Source organism: Poecilia reticulata, chromosome 20, assembly GCF_904066995.2.
Source record: "Poecilia reticulata chromosome 20, P_reticulata-male-v2, whole genome shotgun sequence".
In the NCBI taxonomy this organism is placed as follows: Eukaryota; Metazoa; Chordata; class Actinopteri; order Cyprinodontiformes; family Poeciliidae; genus Poecilia; species Poecilia reticulata.
The window spans coordinates 12,241,553-12,262,266 of NC_088849.1; the positions used below are offsets into that span (position 1 = coordinate 12,241,553).

The 20,714-nt window shown below is 38.3% G+C and overlaps 1 protein-coding gene across 4 annotated transcripts in view; it reads left to right on the forward strand.

The window, feature by feature from the left end:
* The window catches only part of cntnap2a (contactin associated protein 2a), a 289,428-nt gene that overhangs the window by 224,016 nt on the left and 44,698 nt on the right, over positions 1-20,714 (forward strand). For all 4 annotated transcript variants that reach the window (XM_081601734.1, XM_081601735.1, XM_008438563.3 and 1 more), the window contains exons 17-18: positions 1,543-1,670; positions 18,230-18,400. In XM_081601734.1, coding sequence (XP_081457860.1) covers positions 1,543-1,670; positions 18,230-18,400 — 299 coding nt within the window. The remainder of the gene's footprint in view (positions 1-1,542; positions 1,671-18,229; positions 18,401-20,714) is intronic.

Consider the following 20,714-nt stretch of genomic DNA (forward strand, 5'->3'; position numbering starts at 1 on the left):
GTCTGGTGAAAACAATACTAATAATAATTTGGTTTATTGATAGAATCCACCAGATTTTTAGTTAAAATCACCCTTTTTTTTTTTCAAAAGGTACTGATGCCATGGACACTGAGAATTCAGAGACTTTTAGTAAAAGAAATGAATCCTTAGCACAAGTATGGAGGAGAGCATGAATTACTTTCCACATAGTCATCCTTTGCTTCATGATAAACCTGAAATGTTTGCTACTGAAAAGCTTGACCTTAACATTGTAGAACCAAAGTACACAGTTGCCTTTAAAGTCAACATCTGTGATGGTAGGAACAAATTATTTATAAAAAGTGCATTAGACAAAAAAAAAAAACCATTCAGTTGTATATATTTTTGAAGAGACTATCAAAGGTAGCAATCTGTTCTACAGTCATACTATTAACACGCAATAACTGACCTGCCTCTGACCGTTAACTCATCAAAATTTGCAACAAAGTATGCACAGAGTGAGCTCAGATGGCTATGGAGCAATACAAATAAAGGACGTGACAGAAAAAATAATGGTTGCAAATGTCGGTGCCTTGTGTGAAGCCTTTATTTTTCTTTTTTCACAAGTAACTGCTACCGAAGACACTTTACTTGGCCAAAGTCCAGCGATCTATTATGTTGCAGCGCAATTCAGCACACCCTGTGTGGTTTTGGCGAGAAATGATATGAGCCAAATGTGCACCACACAGAGGTGGTCTGTGTGTGTGTGTGTTTTTTTTTTTTTTCTTAAAATCCTCAGCCAGCTGGCAGCACATGTAATCTGTAATTGATATATTAGACACTTGAGGTGCAGCACAAGTCAGCTAATGCAGAGTGGTGACTATCTCACTTGGTGAGTCAGTGGTGTAACATCAGCTTGTTGACTTCAATCCCACCCCCAAAACCACCTTATTCAGAAAACATGCAAAGGTGGCAAAATCGTGTTTTAATTCCATTTTTAATGTCTTTGTCGTAGTGGTAAAAGTTGTTGCGCTTGCAGTAATTTCTACAAAGAATTATTTTTGTTTGAAGGATTTTGTTTTTTTATTATTGTTCTATGAGAGATTGTTGCTACATTAAAAGATTACCATATTTCTAAACATTTGTATGCATCCTTACTGAGGGGTGCTAATAAGCTTGTACTCGTTTTTTTAATCACTGAATGCCTAAAAGTATTTTATAGTGGTGTGCATTCTGTAATATGGCCAAATAGGTGCTACGTTTGATAAAGGACTAATGTATGCATGTGCATAGCTAACATATGTTATGCACAGTTTATTGTGTCGCCCTTTTCAAAAACCACATCTGAAAAGTGAGAGGCAGAAAGGTGTTGATGAAATTTAGTACTGACTCAGTCATAAGTGGTGTTGACAGGAATCATGATGTTATTTTTTACTTTTTTTTTTCTGCACCGCTGAACAATGTAAAGTAGCAGAACAAAAACAGCTAAATTGTGAAGAGGTTGTATGTTTAAAAAGTAGGCTAAAAGGAGACATTTGTTTGTAATGTGGGAAATCTTTGTCTTCCTCCTTTTCTTTTTGCTAGGAGGGAAGATTCGGGTCTATTGACATATAAAGAGCACCTGCCAGTTAGCCAGGTTGCCGTTGGTGACACACACAGGCCGGGCTCTGAGGCCAAACTCACTGTTGGACCTCTCCGCTGCCATGGAGATAGTAAGTATTTTGTCATTTAAACATGTGTAGTTGGCTGAGCAGCGGTGGGCTGCTCTCATGATAGATAAACAGCTACTTGGATTTAAAAAAAAAAAACAAAGACAGATTTATAAGGAATATTGGCCCAACAACAGAGTTTTATAATTTTGTAAGACGTTTGTGAGCTGATGGATTTCTTCTGAACAAATTTTATTTGTTGAGCTGTATAAAATGAGTTGGCAAGCTTTAGGAGAAAAGTTTGATTGCTCTTTTTTTATGTAAATGTTAGATTTCTTTTTCTGGTGCCAACATTTCCAATCAGAGCTTTGAATATTAAATGTGTACAGAAAATGAGTTGCAATTTGAAGAAATCACCATGAAATCTTGGGGGGGGGACAAACAAAAAAAAAGGCAAATGAGCATTTATCTGCAACTGAACTGATCGTAAAAATGATTGTCTCGCCTAAAAATGTCGTTCTAACTTTTCACAGGAAATTTGTATGGTGGGTGTTTTTAATGTAAGCGACATAGCTCACTGCTCAGGGCAACACAGCTCTACGGGTGCTGTGAGCACTCAAAAAAAAAGACTGGAAAAAAAAAAAGAATTATCTTTCACCGGCCCCGACTGAGTTTCTTATTGCCTATTTGCGTCTCCACTCAATAGGAAGTGTAGGGAGTGCCCAACCGCTACGTTGTGAACAATAAAAGCACTGTGAGAGAATATCACCATACACCACGACTGGTTAATGACTCTAAAGTAGGATATAACTCCCAGCGCTCAATTAAAGGGCTGTTGCACTGTTTTCTTAGCAAACCTGAAACGCCTGATTCTTTTTAATTGTTCAAAACATTTGAGGGTGCAGAAAGACGGCCTTGCTCAGTGCCTACCTGATGCCATAAAAATCGTTGGATCTATATCATAAAGTATATTTAACAACGGGCACTGATGTTGTTTAGCTTATTCAACTTAAACTACATTTTGTATCGGGTTAGTAGAGGCCAGTTACGTTTTCAGGTCAGCTCTTTAGAGATAAGATGAGCAGTCTTCCAGAACCAACAAAAGGAATCTCAGTTGCATTTTATTTTGGAGACGTTGTATTGAAAGACATGAAAGAGACTGAAGGGATCTGATGTACTTTGGCTCAGAATACATAAAAAGTTTTCCGAAAGGTAACCCAGAGCCAAATCATGCTGTGCATACTGGTATCAGTCAGATCTTTGAATGAACTTTAGAGAAACTTTCAAAGCCGGCGTGAGCTCATATAGATTAGTTTCTGGGGCAAAGGCGACCTTTGAACGAGGCTGAAGGACTGCAGTTACAGTGACCTAATTGAGAAGCAATATGTGTGTTAATGAGTTTCTCCAAGTCATCTGTGGAAGGGAGCACTTTCATTTTCAAGTCATTTCTCAGCTGGTTGGAGAGACTGCATAACCTTTGTGAAGTTCACATCAAAGGTTGAATGAAGAGAGCACCCCCAGTCACTGTGATATGGCTCTTATTAAAAATCACCGTTTCATATATTGTGTGCAGCTTTTAAACAGTCAGAGAGAGCAAAGGCCACTTTTGTTATTCGGTGCTAAGGGAAACCATTAATGGTACTCCAGCAGTTTTTTTTGGGGGGGGGGGTTTAACACTTGTCTATCAAAGTAGAGTCAATGCATGTGCCATTTTACAAAGTAGTAGAATATGTTGGGCAAAAGGTATTCTCGTTCTACATGTGAACTTGGCACGTATGTTATAATTTTATGAAAACTGTCAGCAAATATATTGTCTTGACTGGGTAAACAGCATGTGATTATAAAAAACATAGCTTAACTCAATGAGTGCCAAACAAAGGGTTTTGGTTTTTAGTAGCAGAATATGTTACAATTTTTTCAATTACATCCTATAGTAAACATCTGACATCATCGCCGCTGAAGTTGCCAAGTGTCTAATTGAGAAGAACTAAACGGTTTGTCTTGATCAGATTAAGAAAATGCTGGAAACAGTTACTTTTTACTTTGAGGTACTGCCTGACTTGATTGTTTTAAATGAGTTTAAAACTTGCAGTTAAACACAGTAGCTATTTCAAAAAAGAAAATACTTGCACATAAAGTTCCAGAGGCGGTGTGTTTACTGCATTAGTTAAGGCAGAATAATTAATGGAACTGTGGCATTTACACACCGTGTTGTATTTCATTTTTGCTTGAGCAAATCGTGCGGTGTTAAATGTAGCCAATTGTAAAAGCCGCTTCTTTGTGTTTCTCAGTCATTTCTTGGCAGAACCATTTCCTGCTACTTTAATCCCACTGCAAATTAGAGGTGGGTTGAGCAGCGACTGTGTCATTCTAACTTGATCTGCTCCTCTGTGTTCAATGAATCTGAGTTTAAGAAGATAGAAACTGAAACCAGTAGTGACGCAATAGCAAAACAATGTAAAAACATGTCTACACGTCTGAATAACGTTTCTGGAACATGCTTGCAGTCAGTGCCTAATTTCACAGAGCGGGCAAAAAAAGGACATAGTGATGTAGATCTCAGTACTCTTTCCTTGTCACGTAATGTAACAGGCACAGGTATGATGTCTCCAAGCAATCTGTTAAACTTTTTTTTGTATGTAGATTTTTGCTTTTATCCTATCTCTAGAAAACACCATTTTCATTCAAAATTTTCATCAGCTTATCAATATTAGAGGATGCAACTGAGCGTGTGTCTGTGCAGAGGGCTGTGCACTGCTGAGCGTGCTGCCTGCTCAGAGACTTTAACCTGGTGCAGCTTAATCCACCATGAGCACAGCCCATTCTGCTCTCTGTTTGTAAGAAGATTAATTTTATTCCTATAACCCACAATGGTTTCGTATAAATTTGGTTCATGACTTCCAGATCGGCTTTCTTGTATGAAATTAAAAACTCTCCCACAACAAATGCAGGCTAGAAAATGTAGAAAAACCAACTTTAAATGAAACAATTTCTTCCTACTTACTATGCTTTCCTCTTTCAAATATTAAAATAAATTAGCTCTGATTGAGTATTATTGCATGTAGCTGCTTCATATTTATTAACTCTAATAGTATGGACAAAGGACAAGAGGTTAATTATAATTAAATTCAATACTAATCTGGCATATTCTATTCTTTTAAATTGCTGAGAGCACATTACTTATGCATTTGACTATTTCTAAGTGTTAATTTTATGTTGTAACTTAAGACTGAAGTCAGGGATGAAAAGACAGGCATGTTAGGTACTGAAATTGTTGCCAATTGTAAAATAATGCATGTATGTTAGTCATCTTTAAAACCTAAAATAATACCTTATCTGCTCTCAGGAGCAATCTTAATCCTTTTTCACAACCTGACGTTTCTTTTGTCAGGAGTCTCATCACACCAACAGCACGTAGTAAGGAATTCCTCTTTCAGGGCGTTTTCACACCCGGTAGTCTTGTAGACTCAGTTCAGTTGAGGACCAAGATTTCAGTGTGTTACATTTTCAGTCAGTGTGACTCACGTTCACAAATGAGCCAAACCCTTTGAAAAACCTGTTTACTCCCTAGTCCTGTGGTAGCTCTGCACCAGAATAAAAAAATTAAAAAAAATACTTTGTTAAAGTGCACACAAGTTACGACAAATGATAAGGTAGTAAATGTCTGCTAAGATGGCAGCAAAAGTAAACAAAATTAGATATACTGACATGGAAGTTGTGAATTATTCAAATCAGCTGCTTAGTGAGACCTTTTTGTATGAAGCCAAAGAAATCGCAGTATGAGATGCAAATCACAGCTACCGCTATAAGAGAGTAGTAATATTTTAATTGGAGTTTTTCCAGTGAAACGTAGGCATCACAAGGCTGCAGCCTTGGAATATGACTGGCAAGGCCAGTTATGTTTTAAACTCTCTAATGACAAAAGCTGCACAAGGATGTAGAGCGACCCCTGATTGAAAGGCTGCCAATCCTGCTACCAGAATCTGCACAGCACCCAGGACACTGAAATGCTGCTTTTAGTATCTCTCCACAGCAAAACACTATGTGTAATGAGTGTGGAGTTGATTCACCCAGAAGACCTTTCCAAGACCCTCCTGAAAGCATCCATATTTTGCCATATTTATATTTATGTTTTGGTGCAGCCTTCACTTTGGGAGGGGTCTCAGTTTGCATTGTATGATATTTTATCTAGTTTTCTTGTGCAACTATAAAGTGAACTATAAAGCTTTCTGCGATGTTTTCAAAAGTTTAGCTTTTGTTGACTGCACTGCTAATGGTTTGACAATTTATTTAATAAAAGATAAGGAAAGAAAACCAACATACCCCTGTTAATCCGAGGATTGCACCTCGGTGCGAAAATAACATTGCTCACACTCTGAGTGCAAATTATTCAGAGTAATTTTTGCCTCACTTTTGTTTGCAGAGAAATATTTCTATATATGTGTGTTTGGCGGGATAGTGAGCATAAGTAGGTAATTATAGTCTCTGAATATTTCCCACAAACTCCTAACTAACCATTCATCTGCCACATCATTATAGTCTGCTCAAGTTCATGTAGAAGCCATTTTTCTTTTCCCCTTTTCTGATTTCAATCCTGCAGAAAGCTCACACTGACTGAGAGGTAGATGAAACACTTTTGTTTCTCCTCTCCTTGTAATCAGTGTTGACATTCTCCTCTCTGCTAGACTTTGGTCAGCTGGAAGACACTCACAGTTCCTTCAGAGCTGTGGTATTGATCAGTTTCTCACCAAACACGGGTTGTTTTACTGTATCTTGAAGCTTCTTAAAGTTTTCATGGTGTTTCAGAGTCTTTCGGGAGCAGCCTACTGAAAAGTTTCTGATCTTCTAATTAACCCCCCGCCTTTAAAAATGCATCAGCTTGTGGTGGAAATTGTATTATAGGTATATGAGCTACACTTCTAGAGAAATATCAAATTAATCGGTGTAACTTAATGTCATTTCGTTGTACAGTGAGTCTGTTTCTCTTTGAAATTATTCAACAGACGAGCGTCTGAAGTTCAAAACTCAAATGGATTAAAAAGAAAAAAAAAAACACAAAACAGACAAAATATAAAAGCTGTCCTGTGGTATGAACTGCATTATCTTGACAGCTGTTCAACATTTTAACACTGTGGAGACGCATTCCTGCAGCAGCTCTGAAACAATTCAGAACTGAGGTATAAACACATACAATAAGCTTTTCAGCTCCCCTCACTATTTTCTGCAAAAACCTTCTTATAGGTGCAGTATTGCTTCATCATATTTTTCATTCTGATCACCACATTACCTTGGATTCCAACTTATTTAACTTCCTCTCTATACATCATTTTATAATTTCTACAGAGAGTCCCAGTACTATGACATCATGTGTACAATTATTGATTAGATTATCTAAATATGGAAACACCCAATTTGTGTCAACTGTGTGAAAAGCAACCGAGCGCGCAACCTTGAGAGGTCCCAGTGGTCCCGCCTGATGGAGTTGGAGATGTTTAATGTGGGCTGACTGTTGACAGAGGATCCCAAATCAATTGACAAGTGGCAGCGTTCAGACCAAGCAGAAGATTATTTATTTATTTTTCTTTTAGTCTCTGGGAAATTATGAAACTCAACGCCACAGCTCTCATAACAAAGGGGATGTTTGTTTTCAGTAAATGTGTTTTTAATGTGAGCAACAGCATTTGTGTCAAGTTAACGTGGAGTTTAAAGAGACTAATGCGCGTCAGATTGGAGAAATGTCAATATCCTTTCTCACAAAAACATCTTGTTGTTTGAGGCATCCACCATCAAATGAGACATTTTTGCCTATTTTGTGAAGCCACGCTGAAAGCTGTTAAGAGCTGGAAAGGTACTCTTTTTTTATTGTAACTATTAGGCATGTAATGGACTGGTTGTAAATGTTCTTTTATACTTCTGGATCGTAAACTCAACCCAAAACTTTCTGCAACTATACAGTAAAAGGCAAAAGCATGTTTTCCTGCAAATGCAGCACACCTAATTTTATTCATATTTTGATATGTATTGACCACACACACGTTTGGCTTTACTCTCTACTTTATGCTTTCTTTTTTTTCCCACATGCAAATGGAAAGCAAAAAAAAGAGCAATACAACTATATTTCTACTATTTAGCATATTCCAAGGGGGAGTAATATCCTTTAAAGAAAAAAAAAAAAAAAGGACCATGAATCTTTAGTACCAGCCGTGTTCAATGCAATAATGCTTCATAAAGAAGTCCATTGGTCGCTCATTTTTCACACTGCTAGGGATAATGGGATAGAGCTATGCCTATAGCGGAAAGGTTCTGCGTTTAAAAGAATGTAGCCTACTGTAGATATGGCTTTTCTTTTTTTTCTTTAATTCTTCACTCATTTCTGTCTTGATCAGTCGCTTTACCCATTCATTCAGGAGACAGGAAGTGGCCTGGTTCTGTCAAGGTTGCCCAACATGACAGACCACCTGCCGCTCCTCCTCCCTGGTGTCGCACTGATTATGGTCCCCTCATCAACAATCTGGTGCCAGTCTCACTAATGTCCCTTCATCACAGAGCTGCCAACAATCCAACAAACAATGATTTAATGACCCATGATGTCACATCTGTTTGTGTGTGTAGGAGTGTATCGTATAGTAATGTGGCAAACGCAATTATAAAAGATGAATCTTTCTGTCCCTCAGAGGGAGCCGTGTTCTCTTTGTCTTACTTAGTCACCCCTGTATGAGTCTTTGTGTGTAACAGATGAACGGAGTCATCCTCTTTCATACCGAGTGACCAAATTAACAAAGTTTTCAATGAAGATGACTTTTTTTTTTTTTCCTTTTTCTTTTTCCCATGGTCCTGGCAGAGACACTGAAGCATACATTATACATTGGTCCATTAAGGCATATTAAACATATATTAAAAATTTCACACGTGAATAGGTATTTCTTTGATGATTGATGCTTTTCATACTGTGGATGGAGCTCTGTCTCAATAAGAGCAATGACGATTGGCTGCTGCTGTAATGGGTTTTCATATGTGAATGACTAATGTCTTGAGCAGACAGGGAACGTTTCAGCGAGGTGGCCTGTGTGTCTTTGTTCTCGTCTCTTTTTGTGTGTTGCAGCCTTAAGAGAGGAACTATTTTCTGTGCATCTGCGTGTGCCTGTGCATGCCTCAGCATTAATGAATCCCATCTTCCAGGCTGGTTTAATGGTCACGGGCAAACGAAGAGAAATTAGTTTCCTTTATTGACGTTGAAAGGGTTTGGACGTTTTAATTGATAGAAATGTAAGGAAAAATAAATAAAAAGGCAGCAAATGGAGCAAAGCAGCCTTTAAATATTTTTGCCATAATGGTGATGTGAATATGCTTCAAGATATTTCCAACATTGCAAATGACCACAAGTGAAAGCATACTTTAGGGGTCACAGAGGTATTTAGCTGTACTGTAATTGATATTAATCCAACAATGTTGTTCCAATACCTTAAAAACATGGAGGTCAATTATTTTAAATTTGTATTTAATAAAGAGTGCTATTAGTAAGCTAAGAATGAGTCTATTATGAAATAAATAAAATGTACACTATTAGCATAATGAGTTTAAGAATATGGACAAAAGCGCAAAAGAGACATCTTACCTCACAGTGAAAGAGAAATGCTTTTAACCAGAACTGCATTGTGTAAACGCTTCTGTTAACTGTATCTAAAAATGGTAGAAACACGACATACAGATCAAGCTTGTCATGTTGAATTGCTTGTGGTTTACGCATAAGGATGCAAACATTTGATTTTTATTGTTTTTGAGGAAATTGTGTATGTGTATTCATAACTTAAACTCAATTGCTTTGAAAACCGAATGTTAAACTAAAACGTTTAGCCACATCTCAGTCTTCAGTGACGCACTAAAAAAGGCAACATTGACATCACAAAACAAGTTGAAAACCAGAGCAGAAGTGATGCGATTTGAAGAGTGGCAGAAGCTACCAGTTGTTATGTTTCTGGATAAGAAACGGAGGGGAAGAGGAGAATCTGCTTGTAAATAAGAAGTGAAGCTGATGGTAATCTCCTCTTCTTTAATCACAGTCATTATATGTATTTTCTCCTTTTGATAAGAACGGAGGCAGAGCACCGGGGGCATCCAAATTAGTGCGGAGTCACATCCGAGCAGACCTGCTGATAATTAAGAAGCTGTCATTTTGAGGTGACACACACAGCTTGTTTTTAACAGTTACATAGCAAGCCATATGCTGCATGTCTAAACCTGATTACCTGTTCAGGTATTCAAGAGGCAGTGTGTTCAACTCTGATCAAAACATGTCTGCTTTAAGACATCTGTAAGAAAAAAAAACACACTTTCACTGGAATACCTTAGGGGTTTAGGGTGAATGCTGTTCAGCTCTTAAGAAGCTGCCAAGTAGAAAACATAACAAAATCCCACTTTTGAATGAAACATATATGGAAACATATGTATTTGTTCTCAAAGACAATAAATCAAGAACTGTACTGGACTAATTTTGTAGCAGTGAGTACAATCGAGATAGATACAAACTACAGTACATAAAGTAAAGTAAGTAAAACATTTTGGTGGCAGGTATTGAGTCGCTTCCTGCTTTAAAGTGGTGGAGACTGCTGAATTTATCATTCCGGCTTACTCGCAGTGACTTATCAGTCTGCTCTTAGCCTGGAAGAGTGGAGCAAGCTGTGGGATTTTACATTAGACTGTCGGTTGTGCGGACTCAAAGCAGATGATACAGTCCAGTGCTTCATCAGTGTTCTGAAGCGGGTGCAACATTTTTGAGCTTTCTTTGAAGGATCTGAGCCATTGCTAAAATTAAAGATCAGGCTGAAGTAGTGCTTCAAAATAAGTTGCTTGTTTGGTAAAACTTTGGATATAACTGTGTGGATTTGCAGTGCAGTGGCCAGTCCATTACTGGGTTAACATGATAATAGAATTTGCAGTAAAACATGAATAAATTAGCATTTTGTCACTGGACATTATTGTGTGCTGAACACTAAAGGTGCCACCTATTGAAGATTATAGAAAATCGTAATTGTAACTCAGTCAAAATCCCAATTATTTTGTATCTCGTTGTGCTAAATGATCTACAAATGTTTTGTTTGTGTAATTATTTGAAAGAATTGCACAAGTTTCTACTGATGAGCATAACTTGGAACATAAACATAGAGACAGTTTGAAATCTGCTCTGTGTTCAGACATTCTTCAAATGATAATTATGTCCTTAAAGTAGGATACATTTTAGTTTCTAATAGTCTAATTGTGTAACATGAACAAACTTAATCTCTGCTTTATATACATAAGTTGCATTTTTACTAGCATATTAATATTTCTTTTGTAAACTGTGTATATGGCTGAATTGACAATAAAGCTCTGCTTGACTTGATGTCTCTCACAAAGATTTTCTGGTGAAAGTGAGATGTTGTGGTGAAACTCGCGAGGTCACAAAGGTCAAAGCTGTTCAAAAAGCTCTGCTCATCTTTTTGCTTTTTCCATTTTCTCATAGCAGTGATAATTGAGAGGCAATGCTTTCATAATATTGATTAATCTGAGTAGGTTAGATTTCCAGCACAAGTAACCATGGTGATGACCCTCAGCATGGGCAGTTCTAGACGGGGGGCAATAGGTGCCAGTGCCCCTGTGGAACTGGTCCTGATCCCTGTAGTGAAGTGTTACTACTAAATCAATTTCTTATGTTGACACACAAAACCGAGCTAAATTGGTCCCTTGGACCAATTGAAATTTTACCATCCTATAGTTTTACTTTAATGATGAATTTAAAATAATTAAAGTTTTGCACTTTTAGCCTGAGGTGTCGATAAAGCAGCAAGCTTAATGCGTAGAAATGCAGTATCCTCTAAGATGGATAGATTTTTCTCATTTGTATAACTTGTGTAAAATTCGACTGTGTGAGTAGCAGTTAGCCTTCTAGCGAATATTCTTCTATTGTGTCATCAGGTTTTCACAGACTTGCCAAAAATATCACATCTTACCTTTCCAGGTAAAAGAACTGTAACTTATAAAAACTTTACAGAACACCTCTTCAAAAACTCTCTATGCTATCCCTTTATGACTAAAGATGTGTGAAGAATAAGGAGTGCATTGAGTTTACTTTTGTTTCTGCCATAAATTCTTGAACCTGGAGAGTAGAGGCACTCAAGGTTGCACCTACAGATGGACATACGGCTATACAGGAGGCTTTAAGCTCAGCTCTAATCCACCGTCTAGCTCATCTTTATTTCACTTTTCAGACTTAAGCTACGATGTGGGAGTATTCCTTAACAAGAGACTGGCATTCATGATTTATGTATAACTTTTCAATCTTAGATTATTAACCCGTAATGAGTTATAGGCTATCTGTCTTTCTTTCACTGTAAAAGTATTGCTTTATAACTTTAATATTAGCACCTGATCTCAGCTGTTCTGCTCTGTCATTTATTATCATTACTGTACTCCCATATCCCGTTCTTTATGTTGCATCACATATCATGAGCTATGAGCCCTACTAATCAAATTCACAGTATATGACAAGAAGCAATAATCAGCCGGTGGAACAAATCGAAAATGCTTTACTGTCAACGCTCCGGCGCAGACAAACGTGCGTAAATCTTCTGACTGCAGTCGCGTGTGCGTCCTAATCCTGGCCTAACTTTGCCGTTTCATGTTTACCTGAGAAGAGCCGCAAATCGCATTACAGCTGTGTTCATTCATCACTCCTGACAAAACGTATTTTACTGATTGTTTCACTGATGTATTGTCTCTCATAATCTTTTGCTTTTTTTTATAGCTAGAAGCTTCAATAAATGTAACCTGCTCTTGCATCTCTTATGAAAAGCTTAATTCAATCTGAACAATCCTACCTGATTGAATGGAACGAATCTATCTCAAACTTACTCAATCATGTATAATTATGAAAATTACAGATACTACATCTATTTACAGATTACTGAAATTGCTGTGAAGAAGATATCTGAAGTAAGGGGTCTCAGTTCTCTATGCATTAAGTAATTTCTCCATTGGTGCAACTTTGAGCTCTGAGAGTTTAGCGCTAAAAATGTACGACAAGCAACTTAATTACAAAGAAAGATTGATAAGGGTCTCAAATGACAGGCACAAACTAATTACGTGAACATTCAAATGCTACATTTACCCTGCATATACCATACCCAGACCATAAAATGACAGGCCACAGATGGCTCAATTACACAAATGAGATGAAAAACAGGTCTCAGTGGAAATTAAAAAATGATTGAGGAAGAATGCTTGACGTGCCAGCGTTGAGCGCTTTGCCGAACTATACATAGGTTCGAGTGTTTTCAACAGCCCTTCCTGAGCCGTGCCCTTAGGGGCACCTTGCATAGACGAGACTATTCTTAGTACTTTGATGAATTCTTTCTGAAGCAACTTATGAAGTATGTGGCGTGGAAAAAATAAGAAGTAATTGAAAAAGTTAGATTAGATGCCATGATGCTTGTTTCTTTTCTTTTTCAACAAAAATAAAAGGGAAATTAATTTCCAACAACATGCTAAAGAATTTGTGTGAAGCACAAACACGTTAAAAAAATATTTATTCTGCTTTTGTCACATGTATTTGTTCCAAGTCACGTAAGAAATGTTAATATCAAAAGGGAGGTTTTAAATTATGACAATTAATGACACCTCAACACTCACGCAGACACATAATCAGAAACAAACACTGTAGTTCCAGAATTCAATGTAGCAACAAGACGTAGGCTAAAAGAGCTTAAATTGAATATATTACACCTCAATCTAAAGAAAGATAAAAAAATGTAAAAAACTAAGCCTTTGAGACTTCAGGAAGTCGTACCAGGAGCCGTCGTTTCCTGATCAACTCCCACATTTACTCCAGTTGTGCTCTGACAACAGTTTGTGACCTTAAGCTCAACTCCATCGCAGTTATGTTGCAGGATAGCGAGCTTGAAGCACAGCAACAAGTTCACCTCTGAATGGCTCAAACAAAATAAAAAAGTTTTTTAAGTGGCCAAATTAAAGTGTAAGTTGAATCCAACTGTGATGAGGGCTTCTAGTGGGCCGAATCATGCCTGAAAACCCTCCAATACGTCTCAATTAAACCAAACAACAGTGGATCAGGATTTCTCCAGTCATTACCATCTATGGCAAATGTTTGATGGCAGTTGTTCCCGCTGAGAAACCTGTCTCAGGTTTAAAGGGCAATTATAAGTTGTATACATTTTGCCTCATAGATTTGAATTTTAATACATCTCTTTGTATTTTCTCAGTTGTCTTTGACTGACATTAAAAAGACTTTTGCAATCTGAAAAAGTTTAATCAATACCAGAAGAAATCTTTAGAGGAGCAAACAAATGTTTTTTCGCATCGCCGTAGCGACAGCCTCTCAAAGCTCTCTAGCCGAGTACAGTATTTGTAATTCTAATGTGATAGCTCGTGTACTTAATTTTGCTCGCCGTAGTTTGTCTGCTTTAAAGTGTCCATAGTAATGACCTGCAGCGGGTGCAGTCAGTCATCCTTACCATCTGTTGGCGCTGGCATGTGACCCATCTGGTCAAGCCCAAACAGATGAATCATCCACTTGGCTTCCAGACCCTGACTTCACCTCAAACTCTATTTCACATCGTGTCATTCTCCACAGTTCACTGGGCTGGGGTTTTGTCTTTTGATACAGGTCCCTTTCTGCTCGAGGTCAGCAGCTGTTTTCAGTGTTTGTGTAACACGGTGCTTCGCTTAATGACTCTGGGGATCAAAGAAAACAGCAGAGAAAAGTGGTGTTCATTAGGTGGTGAGCAGGAACGGATGTTGCTCCTTTACTCTTGGGCACAATCAGAGCAGTCTGTGTCAGAATGTGTGAAGGAGTTAAAGTGCGTTGGTGTTTTGTTCATGGGTGATGGTAAGATAGAAAGAGATGAATAGATAGATTAGGAGTCTGTTCTCTGGTCTGTTTTGGTGAAGAAAAAGTAAAAAAATTTAAAACCTCACCTTAGCTCATGATTTATAGATCCTGACTGAAAGAACGCAACTGAAATCAGAGCAACACTTTGCAAATGTGGCTAAATGAGTCACATTTGGATGTATTTTTATTCTTACCCAAATTTATATCCTGGCACCTCTGTGATTTTCCATTCATTGCTTGGGCCTTACACAGTTTGTTGGGATTTATTATTTTTTTTATCTCTCAAAAGAAAAGTTTTGAGTCCTCAAAGTATCCACACACACACACATCCTTGTAAAATAAAATATCTATTTTTGCAGTAATGTGTGCCTATAATAAGGGCTGCTTTTAACAATTGATCAGTCAGACACACAAATTGAAGGTAAAACTCAGACTATAATGAACAAACCTCAAATAGCCGAAGGGCACCCAGAAAAAAAAGATTTGATCAAAGGAAATGTCATGTTTCGCATTACCTTGAGAAACAATTACTAAAAATGGGTTTATAAAACAGTAGGCACCATCAATAGGTTCTTTTTCAAAGAGCATTTATGTTTGTGACATATATCTCGTTGCCATACATCAGAGAAATCAAAGAAGTTTTTAGGATTTTATCAATTAAAATCGACATACCTGCCATTAAAAACTTGTTTACTCCTGTGAGTGCGGCGTTCTGTTTACAAAGCCTTACTTTGTATGACGGATATTTGAAATCATATTTAACAAGCTAATATTTATTTCTTTTCCCAAAGTGTTGAAGCAATTTGTTTGGTAAATATTTCAATATGGGAGGGATGAATGCGCCGCAGTGCCTGGCCAAACAGTTGCATCTGTGATTCTGGCACCAGAGCAGTCGGAGGTTCATCATTTGGCTTCCACGCTTTTTCCTCCAGCACTGATTTCTCTCCAACTCTGGTTCTCTGTCAGCCCTTTGATTCTTTTGTTCTTCTTTGGTCCTCGCCCCATGAATCGCTTTTGAGCAGTTTCGCTCTCCTCCCACTTGTCTTCTTCTTCCGTCCCGTTTCCTCCCCCTCCTTCAACAACAATTCTGTATCCAAGTGTCTTTTCTGTCTCGGTACACACAAACGATAATCCAATCAGACATGAAAATGTCATTCTAGCCCTGAAGTTGGCGGAAGTGTGGGAAAAACTGATGTGTGGGGAATTACATTGGAACACTTTTGCTCTGTTGCTGATTATTTCGCAAAGATTTGTCATTATAGTTGTACGTTTCATAATTACCGACAAGTTCTTACCGGTTGTTAATGTTTTTAGTACCAACTACGCTGCTTCCTACGTTTTTGTCTCATTGATTTCAGAGTAGCACAGTACAAACATCATTATTTGCTTCTTTGCTCTAAGGCAGGCATCTTCTGGTTGGGCCCTGAATTGCCCCTGTTTAGTAATTGGCTATGCCAAAAACAAAACAGTATTTCAACTTCAAACACTTATCACAAACACAGCATCAGCATGTCTGCGTGCGTGGGTGTGTGTGTGTGTGTGTCTGTGTAAGCGGGAGCTTGGCTGCTATCAGTCCTTGCCTCTGGTGAAAAGAGTGTGCAGCATGAAGGAGAGGGGTGGAGCACAGGTCTGTCATCGGGGGAATGTTTATCACGCAGAAGCAGGAGACACACAAAAGCGCTGTTGAAAACCTGCGCTCACAAACACATATGCAATACTTCAAAAAGGTCTGTATGCAAGAGGACTCGGTCATTCAATTTGTGGAGGTCACAACCTTTAACGTTTCTGCAGTTCATTGGAATTGTTGTAAACCAACAGAAACGCAGTTTCGAAGTGGAAGGAAAATCGGAGGGCTTTCCAGATCTTTTCCGCTATTATCAATGCAAAAAGTGTTTTCTGCGTTTGTATTCCTTTTCCTTGTCGATAACCTGCAGAATTACATTTCACTGCCATCATAGCTGCACGTCTATATTTCTCTACCAGTTTTGCGCATCCAGAGACTGAAAAATTCCCTCATTCATCTTCATAGAGCGGCTTATCTCTGTTGGATGGGATAGAAGATGTATGTGAACAGCAACTGTTCTAAAACATAACACTTATCTCTAAACCCCCTCAATTGTTGCTCTAGCTGTGAGTCTTGGGCTGTTTTCCTGCTGCCTCAGTCTTCTGCAACTTCTCATATATTTTAAGTATTGCCTTGTAATAAGCTTCATATATCTTCCTATCAGTTATGTCCAGCTTTTATGACCCTGCTGTTGAAAAGCCTCCCTTGACTCAGTTGTTGCCACCAACATATTTCAGGTGCATTCAGTTAGTTTTTCCATCACACATAGCGTTTTGCACATTTGCCAAAAGTGCCTTTTTTGTCTCCAGACTGGAATCTTTCCCATGTTTGCTGTCTCCCCTACATGACTTGTGCCAAACTCCAAAATTAACTTCCTTCGCCTTTCATTTAGCAATGCGTTTATATTTGCCACTTCTGCATAAGGGCCACATTTGTAGAGTACGCGTCTAATAGTTGTCAGGTCGATAGATTTTTCCAACTCAGCTGTGGATCTCTGCTGCACCCGCAGAGCTGACATGAATCTTTTAGCTCTTTTTTTTTTGTTTTGTTTTGTTTTTTTGTTTGATGATCTCCTATCCTTCAGCTCAGAGTTTGTCTCAGTGTGGTTTGTAGGTTTGACGTAGATATGAGAAAATAGATTCAGGCAATTAGATATTTAATGTTTCAGTATAAATGAGGGTTTGTGGAAGACCAAGTTTGCTGCTAGTTGCCGTGACGTAGGGGCCGGACTCTTCTCTCCAGTCCTGCACACAGGACTGGAGACACCTGTTTCCAGGTGTGGGTCAAAAACACTCGGGCATCTAAGAGCCCTCAGTTAGCTGATAACGCAACAGCCTTCACTTTTTTCCTCTTCTTGCCCTTCACAAGCCCCCAAAGCTTTTCATTTTCTAACATCACCTGCCCTCTCCATGACTTCCCTCCCCCATTTTCCATCCTTCCTTCGATATTCGATCCTCTCGCCCATGCCGGGGCCCTCTTACCACTCCTCATGTTGTCTCTCCTCAGCATGCGCTCTCCTCTGCCCCTACTGTTTTCCCAATACTTTTCATCTTCCTTGAGTGATGGGGGCGAGACAGAGGGAAGAGCAGACAGCAGAGTCACTTCATCAACCACAGTCTGATAGTTCATCAGCAGCTGTTCAAAGTGCTGCTACTTTGTCTTCATTAGTTGCCCTTGGTTTCCTTTTATTCAAAAGTCATTGGAAAACTTATTGCAAATCCTGAAATCTCCCGCCTGTGTGCAATACTTTGTCTTTTCGAGACCTGATTTAGAAAGCTGAAAGCTTTATATATATATATATAGCTTCAATAGAATTTGAGACTAAGGTTATCGTATATATATATATATATATATATATATATATATATATATATATATATATATATATATATATTGAAGCTGCACAAAATTGAAGGCTGTGTCAAAACCTCAGAATAGAAATAGAATAGTAAGGAGTATTACCATTATAAAAAAGGAGATATGAAATGACATGTGAGAAATAAAAGACAAGGATGATTCTTAAATTAAAATGTTTATTTTAGCTATTTAAAAAGAAATTAATTCCGCATTACTTGTCAAATCAGAATGAATTTCTGTTTTTCACAGACTTCATGAAGCTTAGAGCAGAATTATCTCTCAAACTTGTCTCTTTTTTTTTTTTATTTCTCCCCACAGATAACTACTGGAACGCAGCATCATTCACCACCCCGTCATCCTACCTGCATTTTGCCACCTTTCAGGGAGAGACCAGCGCTGACATCTCCTTCTATTTCAAGACGAGCGCTCCCTACGGCGTCTTTCTGGAAAACCTGGGCAACACTGATTTTATTCGCCTGGAGCTCAAGTGTAAGATGCTTTTGAGATGCACTGCAAGTGCAGAAGAGTCATTTCTTTGCGTTTGCCTTTCTTTTCCTATATCCTTGAGTCTAATCTTTATCCAACCAAGCGTGCTGGTCAGACAGTGTTTGGCGCACGCCGTATTACACACACACATGCCACACACACCATCACAAAGGTTTTATGCGAGCGCACACATACACCGGGAGCAACCATTTGCCTTCCTGATTATAGCACACGCGTTGTGTGATTGCGGGAGAGAGCAATCATTTATTTAAGGTAATTGGTGTGCACAATAATTATGTCCATTATAAACCGCTATTTAACCAAATCACCCATTTTTAGGGATGACATAACACAAGTCCTTCTTCATACATTCGCACACCTTTTCTGTCTGTCCTCTTTTCATTTTTCCATCTCTGAAAAAACATAATTTCGTGTGTAGAGAAGCATTTCAATCTGAAGGGAAAAAATAAAAAAAATTACAGCACACGCGCAGACGTCCACGTACACAAAAGTCAAACAACGTGGTTGATTTAGAGCTGTCGGTGAGCAGAGTTTATTCTTAGTGTCTTTGTGTTTACCTGCTGCATGACACTTTAAAGAGACCAAAGTAGTTCCACGCAGAAAGCATCTTTAGTTTTACAAGGTTTTTACTGAGTAGACGCTCTCAGCCTGAGCGAAACAATAAAGACGACTGAAGCTTTCGTATGCAGTTCTGTTTGACGTGCTGTAGTTCTCAAGAGTTCAAGTTATTGTCAGCAACCAGATTGTTTATTAAAGAGTTAACCGGCAGATAATTTATCTGCAAACTTCCACTTTCTAAACATGGCAGGATCAAATCAGTTGCCGGTTTTTTATTTTTCATTTTTTCCCTCCAGCTCTGTGAATGAACTCTCGCAGATCCAAAAACATTACTTTGTCCAAAATCTCTGACCAGGTGAAAAAGAGCGTTTATCTAGCAAAATACGATTTACTTTTCTGCTGCGGGACCAAAGATCTATGATTAGGAAAAAAGCAAGGTTGCACAAAAAATCTAAAGTGGAACTGTCTGCACTTTGTTCAGGAAAACAGCTGAGAAAATAAATGGACTGAAGGGAAGGGAAGCATATTCTTACGTCAAACAGAAAAGAGCAATTTGGATGGTTCTGTGCTGAAAGAGACATGAACATAAATCTACAATAAACAAATTTAAATGATAGCTTCTGAAAACAAACTTTAAAAACAGCAGTAAGACATCACAACCTTCATTGTTTACGCTGACCTATCCTTGCAAAGTCCTGGTACCAGCAGTACTAGGGTAGTAGGTGGGCTTTGCCCTTGTTTCCATTTCGTCATAAGGCAACATGGAAACAAACAGGCCAAACAACCAGTCAAGTGGGAGGAAACCAGAATACCTAGAAAGAACATCCAAACTTTATCCAACAAGGCCCCAGGCTGGAATTCACATACTGGACCTTCTCGCTGCAAGGCAACAGTTCTAACCACTGCACCACCATGCAGCACTTTGCTGCATGGTGAAAAACTGTACCACAATTTAGCCCAAATTAGGCAGGCAAAATGATTTTATCTACCTGAAAATTAATATTATATATTGGTTCAAATATGTATTGGAGAATGAAAAGCTTTAAGAGGTCCAAAAAATATATATATACTGCAACACTGATTGACAACGGGGACCCTCGTCGGGTCAATCAGTGTTGCTTCCTAAGTGGACAGTTTGATTTCACAGAAGTTTGATTTACTTGGAGTTATATTGTGTTGTTTAAGTGTTCCCTTTATTTTTTTGAGCAGTATATTTTTGTGCAGTGTATTTAATTTAATTTTAAGTAAAAATTGTATTTATACAAAAATTGTTCACATTGTTTCTTTACAAACGCACTTCAGCGAAGATCACAAAGATCTACACAATAAGCACATAACTATAAAGTGGAAGGAAAATTATTATTTTTATGTTCTTCTTAAAAATCTGAAACTTTGGCGTATGTATACGTACTGTAAGAAGACATCCCATTTCCCAGTGATGCGATGAACATGTGAATTTCTGTAGAAACATTGCATGTCAATAATCTCAAACACCTGTCAGTAGTTCCTAAGTTTTGATTGATTGCTGCTGTTTATCTTCTCAGAACGCCGTCGCTTTTATTCGACTGGACCTCCGAACACAAACCCGTTAAACGATAACCGAAATAGAAGAGAATGTGAAAGAGATGAGTTGCATTTTTAAACGACACAAAGAAGGCCGCATTTCTCATCCATCAAGTCCTCCCGGAGTCTTATGGCTGACATGTCACGCTCTGAGCTCCTACGATCTGTTTCGGTG